General features: G+C 46.7%; 1 protein-coding gene across 1 annotated transcript; it reads left to right on the forward strand.

Annotated features, from left to right (window-relative positions):
- Positions 1–1,893: 1,893 nt before the first annotated feature.
- On the forward strand, positions 1,894–21,811 carry LOC8033186 (signal recognition particle subunit SRP68). Its single transcript, XM_029987429.4, has 9 exons — positions 1,894–2,106; positions 2,704–2,770; positions 5,383–5,701; positions 6,529–6,795; positions 9,050–9,259; positions 17,074–17,277; positions 18,614–18,829; positions 20,794–20,916; positions 21,488–21,811. Exons 1-9 carry the CDS (start codon positions 2,016–2,018, stop codon positions 21,716–21,718), a joined length of 1,728 nt encoding a protein of 575 aa, XP_029843289.2. The 5' UTR covers positions 1,894–2,015; the 3' UTR covers positions 21,719–21,811.
- Positions 21,812–22,288: the final 477 nt, after the last annotated feature.

The following is a 22,288-nucleotide window of genomic DNA, read 5'->3' on the forward strand; positions in this document are numbered from 1 at the left end:
TTGGATGCATCTGCGAAAAGCCAAGCACCTGCCTTTGACCAGAGCCGTCTTTGACCTAATGCATCCACAACTCGAAATGGGATAGTCATCGGGGACTAGGCGGATGGTGCACAGGCATGCTGGAGAACATAAAAACAAGATACAGTTCTTGCATCTCCTCGGATTTCTACGCACACCGGTGTAACCTCAGCCCTGACCGCCTGCATGAACGTCGAACTCTGGTTGGAATGATTAGTGGGTAGATCTAAAGCCACCTTGGGGTGCTATGTTGCGCTTTTTGGACTCCCAGGGGGGCTATGTTGCGCTTTTTGCACTCCCAGGAGACTAGGGAGAGGGATGTGACGTCAACGACTCAGCAAACGCAGATTGGGTGTTGATTTCGTTTTCTTCTGTCAACATCCAATCTGCATTTGCTGTGTCGTTGACGTCACTTCCCTCTTTCAAGTCTCCTGGGAGTGCAAAAAGCGCGAGAAGGAAGTGACGTCAACGACACAGCAAACGCAGATTGGATGTTGACAGAAGAAAACGAAATCAACACCCAATCTGCGTTTGCTGAGTCGTTGACGTCACATCCCTCTCCCTAGTCTCCTGGGAGTGCAAAAAGCGCAACATAGCCCCCCTGGGAGTCCAAAAAGCGCAACATAGCACCCCAAGGTGGCTTTAGATCTACCCACTAATCATTCCAACCAGAGTGTTACATAGCACCCCACTGGCCTGCACCTGGCTGCCTTTTCTCCACTGTACGCATTGAACGCGTGAGAACACGGAACGCCGGCGTTTGGCTTTCACACTCGAACGTGTTCGACAAGTGCAGTGGAGACAAATGCAAGTAGTTTTAGGTCTACTCACTAATCATTCCAACCAGAGCTCGAGGTTCGTACGTACCCTGGCGTCCTCGCCTCCTCTTCTCAGTTCCTCGGCGCAGAGTCATTGCCTACATTTCTATGGGATGTCCGAAGCAAAGCATCATGCAAAGGTAGGACTTCGCGTTTGTCCTATGTGTTTGTATTTCGACGATGCAGAACTACTGATAAACTGACTATCGATACTATCAATAGTTTTCCCAAAACTATCGATAGTGCTGCAGAACTATCAATAGTCGACTATCGATAGTTTTTCGATGGTCGACTATCGAGAGTACTATCGATAATTTTTGATTATCGATAGTCAGATTTCTGGCGACTATCGATACTATGATAGTTTTGCACCACTAGTGCAAACACAGTTGCCGCACCGCCGCCCGCCTCCCTTCCTCCTTTCTTCGCCCAACCACCCGTCTTCGTCATCACTGAAAGCTGAACCAAAGTTGGTATGAATTGGGCTAGTTGGTGTCCCATTTGAAGAAATAAAGCGAGAAAAATAGAAGAGCGAGCGACGCAAACTACCATAGTCGCAAAACTATCGATAGTACGAGAAAAGAGTCAAAGTACAGGCTAGCTGGTGGAAGTCAACCATTTCGTCGTTTACCCTGAGACTGGGGTTTTTTTTTGAAGAGCAGAAGAAACAGAAAAAACAGTAAACCGTCGACAGTACTATCGGTAGGTCTACGATAGTCGACTATCGATAGTTTTGCACCACTAATTCCGACCCTCTCCTGTACTGTCTTAATCTTTTCTTCTTTCTTTTTTTTTTGAAACGGAGTAGTTTTTGTTTACACATTTGGGGCGATTCTTGTAGTTGTGCGGTTGTGACGCAAAAGTCCGAACCGAAACCTAACAAAACTAGCATAACTTAAAACCTCAGTCAGCGTGTATAAAATATCTAGATACATTAATTAAATTAATTAACGCATGAAAAACCTATATATTACTTAGTTTTACGAAATATGCAAAAAATGGCGCCTGGTACTAAACTAGATTTTCAAAAACATGCCCACTTTAGCGTAATCACATTGTAAAAAATTAAGTGCCAGCCACCCTGGTTTACGCAGCCGGAAAAAGAAAAAAGAAAAGCGAAGAAGCTGTCTTGGCTGCCTCACATAGACTTGCAGTTTTGTGTGTGAGAAAAAAAGAAGCATGCCTGCCGAAATTGAGAAGGCTGCCGAAGACAAGCCGACGGACAACAAAACCACGGAGGAAGTCCCCCAAACTACCGTGACTTTAGAGAGTATCCTTGGCGTTCCAACGATCCGTGTGTAGCCACAGCACCCACAACCCTGATCAAAATTCGGGACGTGGCAAACGTGCGATTCCGTGTTTAGTAGAGTTATTCTCTCACCTGGCCTGAGATATTATTGAGGGTGATCGGCAAAAATTGGGTTCCTGGAACGGCGCGAACTTCACAGCTGGCCGATATCCCTCGATAGCAACCTTGCACCATATGCCAACATGCTGGCGTAAATGTCGGATCTCTCGTTTCGTTTCGATGTGCCTATAAAGTCCAGTAAATCAGAAATGAAATATTACTACATATAACGCACCGTATAACTCGCGAAGTGCTTTTAAACAAACCGGAATTTCCGAACAATGTGTATTTTCCTGTGCCTGTAGTCACGCATACAACTTCGCGGTAAAAAAGGAAAACTAGTTGTTCCTTTGCGAAAACAACCAATTATATGAGGCGTACCATAGATACCGCTTTATATGCTACAATAAATGTCAACAGGTAGCTTACTACTGTCTGCGTCGCTCGTGTTTACAACTGGGCACTCTGACAAGTGTTTGGGCATTCATGTGAGTTGTTGACCTTAACTCGTATAACTAGTCCTGCAAATCATCAAGGATGCTCAACAGAAACATGGTTTGCGACATGGGGACTACCAGCGCTATAGGTGAGTGCATCTGTAATTTATGTTTTTCCTCGTTATTATGCCGTTAATGAGACACCTGACAGTCGGTTCTGAATCTACCGTAGCTGGGCAGAATGTTTACTGAAGGCATGTTTCAGTGGTCGCGTTCACCTTGAAAAGTAACTGATGTATCTGTTTAGAAGGCAAGAACCACCTCATTGCAAGCATTGGCGTTGGAATTCAAACATGAAACAGCCGAAGCGAACGACCAGGGATAAAGAATTACTCGTTCAGTGTTTCTTTTAATCAGCAAATTTTCATTGTCTCATGGTCTTAAAAATTGTGTGTCATAGATTCTACTAAATTTACTAATGAATGTGTGCCTTAGATGTCCTAGAAGTTTCTAAATATCTCCCATATTATGTCGCCTTGCACGACCTGCGAAAAGAAAGTGGGGGCGCACCTACTATCCAATTCTCTACTGGCCTTGTTTGTGCACAGAAAAACCACTCCCCGATCCAAAAGCACCTCGTAGACGGTGTTCTAAAACAATATCCTGACTAGCGTAAATACCTGCTCAGTGTCCCTTTCCCTGTCTTGGCGTTCATACGAAATAGCTAAGGATTCCTCGAGGTTGAGAAGCTCACAATGCCCACTTGCTCTTCACAAAAAAAAAAAAAAAAAAAGGTAATGAAAATTTTTGGGTAAAGTTGCCTTTGAAGTGAATACGTGGCTTGCATGAGCTGCCGTCTGCAATGGCCACCTTTCTGCCGAACGCATACCTTCCACAGCGTCCGCTTTGCACCGCCGAATGTACTCTCCTCAGCGGAGAAGGAGCAGGAATGTCCACCAGCATTCTGCGATAGTGCCACACGCTGGAATCTGTTGGTGACTTTTGTCTACTTTTGTCCCATCCCTTTCCACGTGAGGTTGTCACGGAGGCGGCGTCTTTTAGATAGGCTATGTTCTTTTGCTTCGTGATCGACAGCACCGGCCAGCTTAGTCGACAACTCGAAGGAGGATCCACTGGTACTTGGTTTCAATACGTGCCAATCTCTCTTCTGAGCCGAGTCGAGCCGAGCTGGTACTCGGGAAGTGAGTTTTCGGCTGCCAAAATGGCCCCGGCAGACGCCACCAACCACTTTGAGAAAAAGAAGAAAAAAAAAATGAGTAAGGTTAGGTTTAGGCTTTTCAAATACATCCCCGGCCGTACTCCTCGAGTTGCGTTGTCGATTGAGCCGTCTGCTTGCCTTGACGTTTTACCAGCGCCAACGACGACAGCAGTGAAGAATTGCTTATGCGCAAACGAATAGTGCAAATCGCGAAAAGTGTCGCCGACAAGCCTGCTGGCGGTTTATTGACTTTGGGTTTCATAGTTTTCAAACGCGTCGAACTTAAAAGAATGTTATCACGCCCTTCCATTCTTTTGCGATATATACTATCGTGTGACATCAGCATTTCGTCGGTGTTCCCGGTCAGTTGCATATTTGCTCACGTCGACAGCGCATGAAAGGTCCGCCCATTTTTCGTTTCAACCCTCTTGTTTCTTAACTCCACCTTGCCATTGGCAACAGTAAACTGGAATGACCTACCCAATAGTATTGTGACCCCAACGGATCGTACCGCATTCACTTCACAACTAAACCACCCATTTGAAGTTGTACTATGAGCAAACACTTCATTAGTATAAATATTTTATCTGTGCAGTTTTCCATGGGACAATTCGTGTTTTCAATTTGCTTGAGTGTGCATTGTGTGTTTTCCTTTGTTGTTATATAGACACTTTGCAGCATCCTCCCTCCCCTTGTCTATTACCTGTAAGGGCACTCAAGGAGAAATAAATGATGATGATGAACTGGAACCGACGTCAAGGACGCAAAGGCCTAGGTTTTGAAACTTCTTAATCTCGAGGAATCCTCATATCATGGCCGAGGAACCATTCACAGTGTCGGCATTGTTCTTATGAAATGCAGAAGCCTACAGGCCCTCGACAAATAATTCACATACTACGGAGTGATTGGCTTATGTAGGGTGTCCCAAGCGGACTTTCCGCCATAAAACAAGCTGGAAAAATCGGCGCCTGCAACACATAGAGGTTGAACGTGCTTCGAGCTGGTCAGCTTTACAGCGTGGAACTTCAAGGCGTAGTTCTCTCCCCATATAAAAAGAGAGCAAGAAACTTGGCAAAGTCTAGCTTGGGCACATTCGCGGACGACGGAGTTCGCGACGCCATTTGTTCGTGGCGCCATCTCCCGACGGGCGCAGCAGGCAGACAACAGAGTGCGTCTTCCGCTCGCTGCACCTATCGGGAGATGGCGCCACAAGTTAACAGCGTCGCTGACTCGGTCATCTGCAAACGCGCCTAACCACAACTTTGGAAAGTTTTTCGCTTACACCTTCAAATTGCAGACGGTAAAACTGACCTGCTCGGTGCACATTGGGTAAAAGTTTGAGCATTCTGCGTGCGGGCGCCGATTCTCCTGGCTCGTTTTTGGCAGAAGGTCCGCTTGGGACCTTCCGCCCTATGGCTACGCGCAGCACAGACGGGTCACACCCGGGTTTCCGAGAACATAGTCTGAGAACCCATGCTCTGGTGCCACCCGTAGTGCTTGCTTCGAGGCAAAGTTCCAGCGGCGGTCGGCCGTCGTGCGCAGGGGCTATTGCAGCCGGCGCCTTCGCCGCCTGCGCAAGTCGCTGCACTTTGCGCAAGGCAGCAAGCACCGCTACCAGGGCAAGGAGGTGACGGACGAGCAGCTGTCCGGGGGAGAGTCCCGCTTCCTACTGTTGCTGGTGGTGCAGTGCGAGCGTGCCTGGGCCCATGCCATGCAACTGCGCCAGGAGGCCAACACGGAGCCCCGCAAGCGCTTCCACCTCTTCGCCCGGCTCAAGAAGGCCGTCAAGCACGCGCAGGGGCTTGCAGCCCTCTGCACGGCGTCACCCCGGTGCGACGCGCGCTGCAAGCTCGAGGCACAGGCGAGTGCTTTGTGGGGTTTCCTCTTCTCTCTTTATGCGGCTTCCGGGCATTGGGACGTTTCGGCCGAGGTGCCCGCAACCCGACGGGAGGAAACGGGGCTTGTTCCCTGTGGCCGACGTCGTTCGTCTCCACATATTCATAGGGCTTGTCGGCCGCTGTTTTTTTTTTATTTATTAAAAATTTTGGGAAATTTTTTTGTAATTTTTTAATTGGATAATGGCAAGCTCTGAAACTTTTGTGTGGAGACAGAAAGTTTGGCAATGAATAGTTTATTTTATGCTGTGGAGAAAACGCTACTTTTCGAGGACGCCTGTACATATAATATTTTCTGGACTGCACATAAAAAAAATATAAACAAAACGCCTAAAAAATAGCTTTTTGCACAAAAAATGCACAAAGTAGTATGCCTGCTCTATTAGTGCACATTCGAAGTATCGTACAGATATCATTCTTACCATAATCTGTCAATCACAAAATTGGTAGCGTTTCATCGTAACGAATGATCTAAGAAAAAAGCAAATCGTTGTACAGTCCGTACCACATAAAATTCCAACTTTTAAACGTGCATGGTTTCTGAACCATAACCTGGAAAATATGGCACATACAGCAAACATGTCAGCAAAGCTAAAGGGACAACCTCTTTGCGACCTCTGACCAAGTTACTCTTGCAACGCTTTCTCGTAGGTCTACAGCACACACCTCTATAGAAGTCCAGTTACTTGGACTAGCACATATATACAACCAATATGTTGGTGCATGCTAAAGTGATGCGCTAATCGCGACCACCTGACATTTAAGGCGACACACTTGCAACGCTTTCCTGCAGGCGTACAGCGCGCACCTGTGCGGCACGCTGTACACGGAGCAGCAGCAGTGGAAGGAAGCCATGGAGTGCCTGCACCAGGCCCAGACCATCTATGAGAAGCTGTCCCAGGCCCTGGGGGAGAGCCAGCGCCTGCTCTACCAGCAGCGGGTGGAGGAGCTGGCCCCTTCTCTGCGCTACTGCGCCTACAACATCGGCGACCAGTCGGCCATCTCCGACCTCAAGCGCATGCGGCTGCAGGGAAACGTTGGCATGGCCACCGAACTGGACGTGAGTTGAGCCCCTGGCGTGCGCGCGGATCAAAGCGCAGATCGAAGTGTTGATTGAAGCATGGATCAAAGTATGGACTCAGTGTGAATCCAACTGCGGATCGGGACTTACTCCACGGTACCTCGAACAGTCCTCCGACTGGTGCGTTTACCACATCCTTACAGTAGACTCCCGTTAGTGTTCAAACTCCAGAAAGCCACAAATTTTGGTCGAATTATCGGAAGTTTGAATTATCAGAAATTCATCTATATCTGGTGTAAGATAAAGTTATGAGTTGCCGCATCAATGGCTACACATCCAAAGTGGATATTTGGTGATTTCCACTACATACAGTTGTGAAATGTATGACATAAGTTTATCTATCACTCAAAAATGTTGTTTATCATGGACTGCGTAGACAGCACACGAAAGCTTAAAACAAAATTCATAGCACCATGCGATCAACTCACAGCAGAATCGCCCTAAAGCCAGGACAGTGCACAGCTCTCTTTGGTCGTGCAGTGCTAAGTCGGTGCAACATCGAGGACAATCTGCGCTGCGCCGGTGCACTGCGGCGACTGCCACCATGCGTCACCTCGCGTTTTGTTTCTTTATTCTCGCTTACGTCCGTGCGCGGCGCCCGTCTGCTGTCAGTTTCTTCTGGCCTTTGACTTGTGGTTTTAGGAGTACACACAAATGAACATCGTGGACGTGATTGTCGATGGGGTCACGGAGCGAGTTACAATTCCGCAGGTATATTTTCCCTATCATCGTTGGTTCAAGAAAGAGTACCACCAGATAAAACCGTACCTCGGTTGCCTCGGTGTCATTGAAATGCCTCACAACGCTTTCCACAAAGTTCATGACTTTCGGGCACTCCTTGCCACCGCAGAAATCGCCGGTAATTTCGGCGATGGTAAGAAGCTCGTTCTCCTAGCTGTCGGAAAAGCTGGAGAATTCATTGAGTGCCGCTGCGAGGCGTGTTCGTTTTTGCAAAGTCGCCATCTCGATAGACTGCGCGTCTGCCAATGGTGGCATCTGCTATTCCCGCCATCACCTCGGTTTCCATTCCTGGCTGCAATGCGTCATGGGACCGCACCCTGGCACACCATAGATTTTCTTGGTGCACGTTGGGGCAACGAAAAGCCGCACTGGGAGGTTGCGCTCCTTTGATCGAGAACGTCCAGTGTGCACCGGTGCATTTGATCGAAGACAACGGGGCGCATTGGTGCGGATGATCGAGGATGCTATAAGTTTGTTTGCCGGGCCAAGAAGTTGTCTAATCAATCGCTACACATACAAAACAGATATTTGATGAAATATGAGGTCTGGCAATGAAAACGGGCGCCGCGCGGCAGTGTTTATAACAATTTGCACGGATGCTGTGACGTGGACCCATGCCACGTCGCAGCGCCCATGCAAGTTGGTATGGAAATTTCCGCGTGGTGCCCGTTTTTTTTAGCTCGTGTGTGCCCTGCTTGAGCCCCGTTGAGTGCGCTTCTCCCTGAGCACGGGTGCACCGCAGAAAAGCAACGCCCGCGAACAAGCTTCGCGGGTGTCGCTTCTCTGCAGTGCACCGGTGCTCGGAAACAAGGCACTAACAGGGCTGCGGGAACAAACGGTATGAAAATGCCGTTCGAATTAAGCGGCTTATGGATACATTACAAACATAGTGGGACAACCAAAATTTTTAAATTTGTTTGAATTAATCAGAAGTATGAAATATCAGTTTGAATTACTGTGAGCCTACTGTATTTATGGTCCCTCAATTTCTGCCCAATGACGTCACGCTGTTTCCTGTATAGATACTGGCGGTGTTACAATGATGGAGGTGGGAGTGGTAGACGCCATTATTCTCTTGCGGGTCCCTCCCCAGCCTGGCAGTTTGTAGAAACTTCAGAAACTTCGGCGCCAATGAATTTGGGGCATTACGAAGCCTATATTTGCTCTTTTTTTTTTGCCGGAACTTCTACGACCAGCCCTCGGTATTCTGATGTCCGGCAACGTGGCCCCCCTGGCTTCCACGATGCAACCCGTTGCTGCTTAGAGACCAGCTTTGATGCGTGGGCGGTACAGGGCGCTAAACGTACTGGTTGAAGATGCATTTCAGGCATCGTGGTGCCACCTCTCCGGGATCGAGCGACTTTGGCAAGATTGACGTGCAGCAGCAACTGTTGCGAGGCTTCGCACGCTGCGTCCCCATCGATGTTGCAGCGCCCGACGGCGCAGAAGCAACCGAAGGCATCATGCATTGTGTCTGTTCTGATCGTTGCAGCACCTGATAGCGCAAACGCGGGAGAAGCAGGCGAGCAGCCTGTCGGAGGTGTCGTGGCTGGGGCGGGTGGTGCCCGTGCGCCAGGAGAAGGTGCGGCTGTTCCTGCTGGCCCACCAGGAGGCCCCCAAGGAGCTGGCCCAGGCACCGGACACCGAGGCCAAGATCGCCGTGCACGAGCGCCTGCTCATGGACTGCAAGGACTCCTTGCAGGCGAGGCTCCCTTTTCGCACTTCCCCTTTCCTTTTTAAGGGCGTTCCGGAGGACTCCGGAATTGGCGTCATACTTTTATATGGTGGTGTATCCGGAGAGGTGAAAATGGAACACCCTTGAACTTCCTCTTCGGAAGGGTAGGCGCCCACTGATGTGCATGCACCTTTGTATTGCTGCCACTACCCATGCTTGCGGGCGATGATGTAGCACTTCAGTTTCACGTTACTGTTGAATCGCTTCCTAGCTTGGATTCACCCCTTTGTCAACGTCCTAGGATGTTTTCGTGCAAGAAATCGTGGCACGCGTAAACGCCTCAATGGAGCTCTCTTAACTGTTTGCCATTAAAATACTTGCTGGCAATAAGAGTACATCCATTCCACAATTTGATTGCATAGCTTTCATGGATTCACTCCCATATGTATCCCAAGATGTTCTTGTACCAAAAATAATTTTGTGCATGAATGCCTCGTTGGAGGCGTTTTAACCCTCTGCCATTGAAATGTTTGCAGGCAGTGATATATAGCTCTTCCAGTAATGTGATTGCTGCGCCAATTGCGCCAAACTGCGCCAAGGAGCTCGCCCTGCTACATCCTGCTACATTTTGCCAAAATATGGGTAATCTGCGCCAAGCCTGCGCCAAGGGACCGATTTTGGTCGCCTTTCTAAACCGAAACTTAACTTAGTACCGTAATGGAGCACGCGTGAACTAGGTGGCGCAAGCGGCCGCCCGACACCAGAGCTCTGCCCGACACAAAGTACCCTGCATCAATTGTTCATTCGGTCTTGCACGGATTTTCCCGCCATGTATCGCTGCGCGCCCTCGTTGTCTCGCTTTTTTTTTTTTTTTTAACGATAGACGCGGGCGTGTGCGGACGCTCCGATGCTAACGTGCTGGGCAGGGTGTCGAACCGAAATTTTTATCGGTTCGGTTCCGGTTCGGGTCCACGGCTTTCGGTTCGGTTCCGGTTCAGTTCCGGGGAGCCAAAAATAACGGTTCAAACCGGTTCGAACCGGTTCGAACCGGTTTGAACCGCTAGATTGAGAATATATTTTTCCGCGTTCTTTTGGCAATATACACTATTTCCGTTGTGAAACGATTAACTATATAGTTTCTTCGATCGTCCATACAATTTACTTTTGTTCTTAGGTACCAAAAATATTAAATTAAGTTATTTAATTTTGACGCAAGAGTAGAAGAAAATCTACATTAACATACATAACGTCATGTTCATACGACTCAATATCTATTTGTTTACGAGTAAAATATATTTTGCCTGAATCAAAATGTTTAAGTACAAGAGTAAAGAGTTGAGCTTGTTGGTACATACCTGTAAATAGATAAGCTTTTAATTTAGAATTATACTGTATTTTCTTGTCATTTGTTCGTGTTAAAGTAAAATTCTAAAGTTCAAGCTGATCTATTTACACGGTATAAAATGTTGTTGCGAAGTGTGGTAGGTCGTCTAAAACACCCGTGATTGGTACAACTTTGTGTGTCAGTATTAAAAGTGAAATCGTGTCATTGAACTAAGGAATTAATTACATCACATAAAAATATGAAATGAGCATGCACCTTGTGGCCATATATCATGAAATAAGGTTTACGAAATACACTTCACAATATATATATATATATATATATATATATATATATATATATATATATATATATATATATATATATATATATATATAGACGCTTTGCAGCAGCTGTGCATGGACGCCGTCATAACTGACCTTCAGTTTTTGTTTCCTCTTATTTCGTTTATTTCACTTCATCATTACCATAGCAGGCCAGGTTATTGCCATATTAGATTCAACTGTGTCCTTTTCTGAAGCATCGGCCTTTGTAGAGAATCGCCAACTGCCGTTTTAGTTGCTCGGCATCTCGGTAAGACAACAGAAGGTCAGCAATGGCGGCTGTAATTTGGCGCGTGTGTAAAGCGTCTACATGATGACGACCCAAGTGAGCTAAAAGCAATGAAATTTTCGAAATGTAACAAAGTTTTAGGATAAGTCCTTTCAGTCCATCTTTTATAGAAACACCGAGCGGCAATCCAAATGCCTGTTGTTCTAACTAAACATTGTTTACACTCAGCACCGCACGCATGCGACTAATCATGGAGCAAGGAGTAATTGCAATTGTTCACTCTAATATATACGCACCTTCGCACTCAGATCGAATCTGGCCCAAAATAGCGCTTGCCCAAGTGAACATTTTCTTATACAGAATAAGCTGGAATAGCCTGGCTGTTGACGTTTGTTGTTGACAAGATGCCGGACAATTTAATTTGCAAATGAGCATCACCCTTGCTAATTGATGATTTTAACACGATAGCGTTAACGGGCTCATGTCGCAGAAAAACCGATGTCGGTGGCGTGACTAGAAAATCTTGATTGATTGATAGGGTGATGACGTCAGAGCTACATTCCCTCGCGCAAAAATTTTAAACAATACAGAATGCTCATGTAAAACGTGACATCAAGCGTGGAATGAGAGTGATTAAAACATGACATGTAATGCGAATTAAAGTTTGCCGTGTGTCTCACATGATTTCACTTTTGAAAGTAATTCCTTTGCCTTAAAAAAAAAAATTAAAAATTTTAGGCAGGATTCGAACCCACAACCCTTTAGTTGCGAGTCAGACGCTTTTCACTAGGCCACGCGAGGCACGCTTGCGCGGCAAATGAGAATGCGATGCAAACGAGGCCCGTTGACGCGATCGCGTTCCACTTTTAGAGGCGAAGCTTAAGCGTCCTTCAAAATTCTTTTTTGTTTAGTAAAACGAAATAGTATTTCACATTCTACTCGACAAGGCAGCTCTTAACTGGACACTTTCTGACGGTTTGCGTGCGTAATCATCATAGTTCCACTGCGCGCCCCTGTTTACTTTTTTTTCGTCCAGCCTACAGACACATAAAACTAATGTTCACCAGATAAAAAAGGCAATAACAGACTTCTATACGTTTGAGAAGTTATATGTGTGAGGAACACATAGTTATTTAAATTAGCTTCAAAATCAGAAATGTATGTAAGATTGTCCCATATCACTTACAACATGCCTGTCGAGGATAAAAACGCCGGAAAAGATTGGCAGAACCGCTTTCAAATAATTTGGGGGGCATTGCTTTAGAGTGGTGGGCCCTCTGTTTATGTTGTCAAATATTCAATTAGTAATTAAATATATTTTATATGAATAAAAAAATTTTACTTTATAAAGTTCATATAACCAACCGCTTGAGACCGACTTGGAAGGACGATACTCGAAACTACGCGAGCTGTGGTGTCTACGTAAAAGCGTTTTTCTGTTTGCTGATTGGCAGTATGAAACATCGGGTTGCAGGGTACGCTAAAATGGACTCCATGCTCACATGATGAATTGGAAGTTAAATACACGAAATGTTCAAGAGAGAGAAAATTAATGTTATGTTTTCCAAATAATCCCTTCCAGAATGCCTTACTGCAAAAAGAGATGCGTAAAGATGCACGCAATGATATTCATGATTTTACATAAATAGCGCGAAGGACAGACAAAGATTCTTGAAATCTTAGTATATTACATTTCATCAGCTTGCATGAGCTCGAAACTTCCGAAATACTGCCTCGGGAGGCAAACGTTATATTCGGTTTTACCTGCACTTGTTTTGAACCCCCACTTTACAGCACTATGCTAGAATATTCATGCGTTCTAACATTTCTCTAGGCTGCCATATCTCATCGTGAGACTGCTATAAATACTTCACAAATTTACAATTAGGACATCTATGGCTAGTGTTGCGAACATCATATTTCACCAGAAAGCTGAACTATTTAGCATGGTATGCACGTGACGTTATCACACTATAGGCTGGTGGTCATTCTGATTCCTTCTTGGTGAGAAAGTCGAATTTGACGGTGCAAAAGGCACGCTGCAGGAGGTGCAAGCTCAGTGAAAGCTAAGTATTTGAAAGGCTAGTATTATTATTCTTAGTGCATCGTCGTGAGGAACGGTGTCAGCGTCTGGCACGACAAAAACATGCTTTTTGGCAAGAGCGCTTTTCCAATCAAAGTAGTTTCCGGGGTCACGCTTTTTGGTCTGCACCAAGGATGCAGGGAAGAGGAACCTTTACAACACAGTATGTTTCTAAAACTCCCCCCTCCCCCCCCCCCCGGCCCCACACACAGACGCACTTCTTTATACAACGGTGCTGTTAAGGGCTAGTCATGCGTTACCGCCATCTATAAATGGCGACGGCAACCAGACAGCCGGCTTGCCAGTTGTTTGGTTGCCACCGTCGCTCATGAATGGCGGCAACCCCTCCAGCCTTTCCAGTCTGGCTTGCCGACTTGCGGCCGGCCATTACTTCATTCCCACCATAGTACAGCATTTCTGGCCTTTCTTCTTCACCAGAGTGGAAAGGCTGAAAGTATTCCTGAGGAATTGCCTCCTTCGTTTGTGTCTGTTAATTCGACAATTTTGTTTGACACTTGTTAACCGCAACCTTTCATTGCTTTTATTTGGCACCCCGTGAAGTTTAAAGGGGTCATGAAACGCTATCGGGTTGGAATGCGCATGACTTTTCCGAGGCATACTGGTCCCCTGGTCCAAGTGTACTCGCACAGGGCGCCACTGATTCAGAAGCTTCTTTGTCGCGGTGCAATTGCGAGGATTGAACGAGACTATTTTTTTTAGTCTTGCCTTCTCAAAGATTGATGTCGTAATTGTGGGATAAAAACCACCCGCCTGTCGACAGTCGAGCGCGACTCATGGATTGGGCAGGAGAACTGTGTGAGCACCTTACATCGGCTCGTAACAATCAATGCTTCGGTGGACACTTGGGTAGTGGCTCGTGTCCAACCACTGTGGTGATGAGAATAGTCAAACTCTAACAATGCCTGGAGCTCCAGCACGCGTTTTCTTCCTTTAAAACTCCAGCGCGGGGGTATGATTAACGTGGGCGGCATAAGATAGGCACCAGGCCACGTGGCCGCTTCTGGCTTTGAGTTGAGGGGATGAACGATGCTCATATTTCTCTAATTTTTTCGGCGACTACCATTGCCTAGGAAAAAGAGCAAAGCCAAGTTCAATCAGTTATTAACGTTAGGGACTGATCCTGAGTAGTAGTTAGTAATGTATAGAAATATGTTATAGCTCATTTAAACAAAATAGAGAGGGGTCGAAACTTGGGCAATAACTTGAGAACGACGCTCGTGAGAGACTTACAGCGACTGCCAACGTTCGGCTGTTCCTCTCACGTCACTAAAATATCTTATTTTTTTAGGTATTCCTTCCGTACACACGTGTAGTTCTATGTAACGTCATATTAATAGGTCGCATTTAGTCATTTCAAAAATTCTATTCTCAGGGACATCTTTCAGATATACTTCAGCAACAATGAAAAAATGTTTCAATGCCTTAATAATGTAAAGTTGGTCTTGCAACATTTATTTTGTACTTTCAATAAATAGTGTTAAGAAATAACCCGTGACGTTGATAGGTTGCGGAAACATCCATTAGTTTTCCCCTAATAACAGATGCAGAAAAAATAAAGGACAGAGACCGCTGTCGATATCTCCTCAACTCGCAATTTGAACAAGCGGCCACGTGATCTGACCTTAATTATATACCGCCAGTGTTCATCGCAGTCATGCCCTAGGCTGCAAGGGTTTACAAAGCAAAAGCTTGGGCTGAGCTTCAGATATTGTTAGTGTTGGGCTATTGATTATCACATCTAATTGACATGAGCCGTTACCTGAATGTCTAGCCATGCTGATTGTCATGAACCCGAGCACTCGACTAGGGGTTATGAAAATCGCTTACGTCACGGTGTCACGTGACTCTCGGTGCGAAATCGTGATGTCATGTTACGTAATGCTGTCAACAAGGTTAATACATCTAATTACTTTCTCAAATGAAATCGATTTAATGCAGTGAGTTACGTGACGTCACGAGGCCACGTGACATTACTTGACAACATGTATTGACACCATGACGTCACGTGACAAGTTGACACATGGTTAATCATAGTGCCAACAAAGGTGCCATGAAAACCCACAATTTATCATACGTTGCAATTATGTATATGACGATTCGATCAACAGATAGAAATACAGCCGCCAATTGTTTATTCCCATATGTTAACTTTGTGATACTAGCAAAGAAGAAAAAAAATATTACCTTGAACCGTTTTGAACCAGTTACCGTTATATTTTTTTTCGGTTCGGTTCCGGTTCACTTCCAAGATGGCGGCGAAGATTCCGGTTCGGCTAAAAATAACGGTTCTGTTCCGGTTTTCGGTTCGGTTCGGTTCCGGTTCGACACCCTGGTGCTGGGGTACCAGCCATGTTAGGAAACAAAACCACTTTTTTTTTTTGCGCGGCGGGAGTTACGTCATAAGCTGAAGCACTCGCTCCTGAGAGCAACGGCCACTGATTTCTATGTCATTGAGATCAGTGGCAACGGCCGTGGGTAAACTATATTTGGTCCCTGCCTTTCCGTCACCGTGGTCGCGCGACGTCGGGTGTTGCCGTCCCCACGTCGCTGCAGATATGGCGCTTTCTAAAATGAAATTTAAGGACCGCCGCATGTTCATCAACATTCTTGTTCTTGTTTAATACGCTACTACAAAAGATTCTCTAGCTCAAAGAGTGCTTTGTCAAAGTATCGATTACTTAGGTTTCTCTCGGTTGGCTTAGGAACCCTGGTACGTGAAAAATCTGCTGCGAAAGAAAGTTGGTGAAGAAAAGTGAGCTAAAGCAAAGAATGCAATGTTTGCACGCTGAACCCGCACAGCGCGCTTGTTTGTATCGAGTTCAGTCGTTGCACAAAGCGCTCCAAGAACTTTTTAACCCTGGCTCGCAATGTCTTTCATCAATGTGCTCAGGTTTGTTTTTGTTTTTTTTCTGTGTGTTTAGTTTGTAGTTTGCCTGCCGGCCTGGCAAGCGCGTGCCGCTGGACTGTTTCTTGTCGTATGTTGGACAGTTACATTTTGTATACAATTTTGGGAACCACTTGGCGACGGAGCGGAGTGGCATGGTTTCTATCGAACAGCCATCTCCGCTCGCGCGACAATTTCGCATTGCACTGCAGTAGTTACGTGTTTCATCCGTTGGAGACTGCATTCATTTATTTTATCAGTAGTCAACCTAATGCTGCGCTATTTACTACTAAGATGGTAATTTTCGAATCAATTTTCGTATGTGCACTTTGGTTCTTATTTACTTATAGCGGGTACATATATACATATCATTTAACTGAAGCATTGCAAAATGTGTCATGTCATTGGCATTTCAGTTACATGTTGAAAGACTCCCAGGTGGTCTAACTGGTCTAACTTGACTATAATTTGTTTATTGCGGCAAGCAGAGTGTCCTTCGTTTGTCCAGCTCTTCAAACGGATATTTGTATTTTTCTAAGAATATCTGCTCCAAAAGTCACTTTTGCTGCTCCGAAACACTGTTTTAGCTGCTCCAAAAGCCACTTTTGCTGCTCCAAAACACTGTTTTGGCTGCTCCAAAGGGTGCTCCAAAACGGCTTAGGCCAATCACATCACTGCTCTTCTGTTTTACATTTTTGGAACATTGTTTCTGTGAAACCACTCCAATGCTGCAGCCCGAGATGTTTTCCCATGCAAAAATTCTGGCGAACACGAATGCCTCGTTGGAGACTCTTTAACCGTCTGCCACTGAAATGGTAGCACTTCCGCTCCCCGTTTTCGCCACATCGCTCGCCTGGATTTACACTTATTGTTGCGGCCCGAGATGTTTTCGCGTAAAACATCATTGCATGCACGAATGCCTCGTCAAAGTTGTTTCGACTTCCCCAACCTTGCAGCTGCTGCGGGAGGAGCTGCGGGCGGAGGGCGGTGCGGGCGCCAAGGGTCCCGTGAGCAGCCTGCAGCTGCTGCACTCGTACCTGTGCTACCTGCGCCAGCGCACGACCGTGGAGCGCAACCTTCTGCTCATCCGCCAGGTGCAGGAGGGGGCTACCAAGTGCAAGCCCCAGGACCTCGTTAGGCCCTACGAGATCATCGTCCAGGTGGGGATGACGTTTGCCGCCTATACGGGGTGTGCCGGAAGGACCTTATTCACTTTAAATAAGCCACAAAAAATCACTTTCTCATGCTGCAGTGCTGTAACATAGAGGGAGGCTATGTGGGGCATTTCTCTTGTGAAAATATTGAAGAGAAATCTTATCTCAATTAGAAGTTACATATGAAAACCAAAACTTTCCCTGTGGCTTCATGTGGAGTTCTCTTTTTCTAGTCAAAATTTAAAAGCTTCCTTGCAGGCTGTTAGGTCAAGTGATTAGACAAAAGAGGGAAGAGCCAAGGTCCCTAGAAGATCATTGTTAACTAGGTGGGGCCCACCCCTTTTCGCTCGCCACTTATGCAGGTGGGCCAGATGGAACTTGCCCGCTTCAAATGAGTCGCAAAAGTCAGTTTTGCGTGCTGCGACACTGTAACATGCCGTGAAAGTGAGGTTAAGATGGGGAATTTGTTGCGTGAAAATGTCAAAGGGAAAACTTGCCTCCATCGAAGTAACGAATGAAAGCAAAGGAAAAACAGACACACAAAAAGTACCGTATTTTCCAGACTATAAGTCACACCCTCGTATAAGTCGCACTTCCAAATAATGAGTAGTTTTCGCAGAAAAGTTGTAATGTAAGTTGCAGCTTTGTATGAGTCGCGGCTCTTTGCACGGTTCACGCAATGCATTTTTTTGTTTTACGCTCATCGGTATCGCGAAATGGGAGTTTCTCCCAATCGGCCAGTTCGCACGCAGTGTTTGCCGCACAACGACCTTTACGTTTCGACTCACGAGAAATGCCCAAAGCACGGCACTCTCTGGCAGGGGGGCAGTTGAGTGTTTCACAACAAAAGGATGTAAAACGCGCAAAATGAGAAAGTAGTCGGCTTTATTCGAGTGTACAGATGCCAAGCTTTGGACCACTAGGCCTAGCCTAGGCAGTCACAGAGACGATACGAGCATCGATGCACAGGCAGAGAGACAAACCTTGACATGCATTCGGTGCCGCAAGATTGGATAGCTGCAACCCTTCCTTTCACATGTAAAAACACGGCTAGAGCACGGCAGATAAAAGCTGCTCATCAAATATAAACTAAGAAAGACGCGAGGAAATTTTCTGCAATGGCGTGTACACCAGCCCACTTAACTTTCAGTGCTACTGGACTGAAGCAAAAGAATACGGAACCATGGTTGAATTAGGGAACTTTGATCCATGTTGTAAAAGTTTTATTCTCACTGTCTTGTCTAACCAGATCGAGCCGCTTCAAGGAAAACAAAAATTTCTCACTTTCCGAGCCTGTTTCTACCATCGTGAGTAACGGACACCAAACGGGATCCCGTTGTAGAACCTGTCGGAGATGCTCCAGCTGCCGGGGGTGGAGGAGGGCTCCGAGTTTGCGGAGCGGGTACAGGCGGAGCTGCTGCTCTACAAGGCCCACCGGGTCCACCACATTGGCCAGGCACTGGCTGCCGTGGGGCGCTACCCGGAGACCATGGCCCTGTACCGCAGGGGCCTGGCCTACGTGCAACAGGCCCTGGCGTACGAGCACAACCTGGATAAGGTGAGGTCCTTCTTTTAAAGCGCCAAATGCTTTGACCCTCCGACGGGTGTCGACGTGCGCGTACGGCGGCGATCACGCGTCTGGAAGCGCGTGCCTAGACGCAGAACCGCGCGCACTGCGGGACGTGCTGCTACTTGTCATGTCTTTGGCGAAGTATAAACATCATGTTCAGACAATGTTTTGCCTTGCTGGGGCTGTTTATGGTATCGAATTCGGACGCTCCGTGCACGTGGTACGCACAAGATGGTCGCATGTCGGCTGCTCCGACAGTAGTGGAAATCGGAGTGCCGGCTCTTCCGATACAGACTTTCTAACATTCCTCGGAATTGAATTCAGAGGACGAGGGCTTACCATCCGAAGGAGATGCTCGGTAACATACTTCCAGTTCGAAACCTGAAACTGCCGGAACGTTGCAGAAGCGAATGCACCAAAGCGAAACAGAGTGGAAGGAAAACGACAACTTTCCGACTTCAATATTTGTATTTGATGCTTCTAACCCAGTGATGTGATCGATGCGCCATCTGTGCCAAACTACGCCAAGGGGCTCGCACTGCTACATCTAGCCAAAATATGAAGAATCTGCGCCAATGTTGCGCCAGAACTTGATTTCACTTTATGAATGCTGAAAATACAGTTATGAATGCTGAAAATACAGTTAGAATCGGTTTTAGTGGAGTATGCGGGTTCACTCTGATGTAATATTTTGTCCGTGATCATATTTCGTGCCACTAAAGTATAATACCAGTAATTTATGTTGCTTTTGTTTTCGACTGGAGTTGCATTTTAAAGAGGCCAACACGAGAATCTTAACATATAATATTTGCAGTGGTATGAACAAAAATGAAGTGTGCGCATGTGCTCCAAAAGTACATTTGCGACTAAAGTGGAGTCCTGGTCACTCTAAAAGGTGCTCCAAAATGACTCGGGCGATCACATCATTGCCATTTTTTAGTTCTGTGTTGCCTTGAATGTTGTCTTAAAAAGTCGTTGAAAAAAGTTTGTATGAATCTTGGTTTAAAGGCAGACCTACAGAATCATATTCTGTGGGAAGAATATCGGTTCCTAGCGTCCTTCTGAGTTACTCCGTGCAGAAAGAATGGTCTCCCTCTCTCTCGAATGGAAGGAAGGAATTAAGTAAGAGTTTCCTCTTTTCTGGCTGCTCGTCGGCCTTTAACAGAACCCCCCCCCCCCCCCATCCCAAAATATTTTCCTTCCATCTCTTTGCGAATTTTCTGCCAAATTTAGCGGGTAAAACGATGTCATCCGACCTATCCACCAATTCAGTTTCCCCCTGCCTTGGTGATAGAAACGTTAACTATATTTCTCCGCTACGTTTAGCGGAAAAATTTACATCAAGTGACCTGACGTGACCTATGCACCAATTCAGTTTCCATGCCAAATTTGGCGGGGAAATAAATGTTGCGTGAATTTAACGTGAATTTGGTTTCCCCGCTAAATTTAGCGAGAAAATCGATAAAAATGTAAGTTCTTGACTCGCCGAAAAAAAAAACAAAAAAAAAAACAAAAAACATTTAAATTCTTTCTAAACAAATCGAAATGATTACTACCTAACTAGTGCATTTCATGCATTATAGTGGTTTGGAGATGAAGGTTAATGGAAACGGTGCATGCGAGCTGGTTAATAACTGACTAGGGGAACAAAAAGACAGCACAACAGAAATCTCGAAATTTTTGGAGATTCATGTTGCCTTGTCCCTCTGTTAACCCCCACCTTGAGGGTTACAAAATGTCGGACGTAAAAGTGGCTCTTACATTCTTACAGAGTGTGTGCATTGGTGTCTGCAACAGTTCTTTAGTGATAGATGTTACGGGCTCTTCCGCCTCACTCGAAACGGCGTTGAAGTAGGGCGCCCGTCGTCGACGTTGGGACATGACGTGACATTATGGTGTCGCGGGACAGCAGAGTGCCACCACGTAAATTGACAGCGCCGTGTTCTGCGCAGGATGCCGTAGCTTCCCTGAAGGAGCTGGCCGGACTGCTGGAAGGACAGGAGTACTCGATCCACGCGCAGAGCATCCTGGGTTCGACCGCCGAAACGCCCGCCGCAGAGGACAAGGACACCAAGGTACAGACCGCCCCGTCGCGTCTGGGATGTCGCGATGCAACAGCAGGAGTCGGATTTGGGGGTGCTATGTGTTGAGCCGGCATGCTTGCGTAAGGCGTACAACATTAAAACTCCGCCACCGTTTCGAAGCCTCTTTGAAAACCCGCAGGTCTAGGCTTATTCGCACATTTATTGTGTCTGCTTAGGATCGAGCTCTCGCAACATTTTGCAATGAGAGAGGACACCAGCGCCGTCCACGAGGTGACCCTGGAACTGAGTTTCAGTAGAGCGAAGGTTCTGCAGTTATTGCGAGATCAGATGTTGGTGCCATCTACAAGAAATGGTCGTTAATAGCCTTTTCAAAAGTTTTTCGAGCCAAGAGAGAAAGGACGACGCGTGAAAAGAAAACCAGGGATACACAAACCAAGTGTTGGCAACTTCCTGACTGATGGCGGCATCGCGTTAATTCGTCGTAATATATTAAAAAAAAAAAATATGATGAGGCACGCGGTTGTAAGTTGTCGCAAGTTTGTGAAGCAGTTCTTCTGCCAACTTTTGCGTCACGCCGCGTCTTGCACGCGTTGTTTTGCAGCTGCTCGTGGATCGGCTTGACACGTATTTGGAAGACAAGAGCCTGGGGACGTCCAAGCCGCGCCTCGCCTCCTTCCCGCCGTCCTTCGAGCCGATCGCGTGCAAGCCACTCTTCTTCGACCTGGCGCTGAACCACATGGAGTTCCCGTCGCTCGAAGACGTGGCCGACACCAAGAAGAACCAGGGCCTGACTGGACTGGTCAAGGGCTGGCTCGGAGGCTGGAACAAGTAGCCGTAGGCACTGCAGCCCATGGGTGGTACTTTGCGCCGGGACGAACTCGGACGTCCTCTTTTTTGGAATAAAAAAAACATTGACCGAGCCGGATGCCTTGATCGTCATGACTCGCTTCCGTTACAGTGTCTCGAATGCACCTTCGACGCATGTTCGGCGTGAGCTTCGTGTCTTCCATGGTGCATGTGCAGCCAAAGCACCACAGAAGGCATATATGTATTGTGTACGAGTAGGAACATGCATGAAAAGGCAACCAATGACAACTCTGCCCACGCAGACGGGAAAGGTCGGGTCGTCGCAGCCCCGCTGGTTCGTTGCAGAGGCAATGCTGCACCAGGTGCTTGTATTTAGGTGTTCAGAGTTCCTCTGGCCGGATGGCAACGTGTGTTTGCCGTTTCTACGTCTGCTGCTGAATCTGCCATCGATTTCGAGGGCCATCGCCAGAGTGGTGAAAATTGGACATGATACGCAGTTGGGACTTCAACAGGAAACAGATTGACAGACAAACTTTAGACTTAGCAAATGTGCTGAAAGCATGCCACTGGAAGTAGACCCCACAGGCCAACTACT

This window comes from Ixodes scapularis, unplaced genomic scaffold (assembly GCF_016920785.2).
Source record: "Ixodes scapularis isolate PalLabHiFi unplaced genomic scaffold, ASM1692078v2 PGA_scaffold6__148_contigs__length_123643588, whole genome shotgun sequence".
Lineage (NCBI taxonomy): Eukaryota > Metazoa > Arthropoda > Arachnida > Ixodida > Ixodidae > Ixodes > Ixodes scapularis.

Bases quoted from the DNA above. Each gene is read 5' to 3' on its own strand.
- LOC8033186 (XM_029987429.4), top strand. From the start codon at position 2,016: ATGCCTGCCGAAATTGAGAAGGCTGCCGAAGACAAGCCGACGGACAAC. The intron at 2,107-2,703 runs GTATCCTTGGCG...TCGTATAACTAG, and splicing joins AACTACCGTGACTTTAGAGA to TCCTGCAAATCATCAAGGAT. The intron at 20,917-21,487 runs GTACAGACCGCC...GTTGTTTTGCAG, and splicing joins CAGAGGACAAGGACACCAAG to CTGCTCGTGGATCGGCTTGA.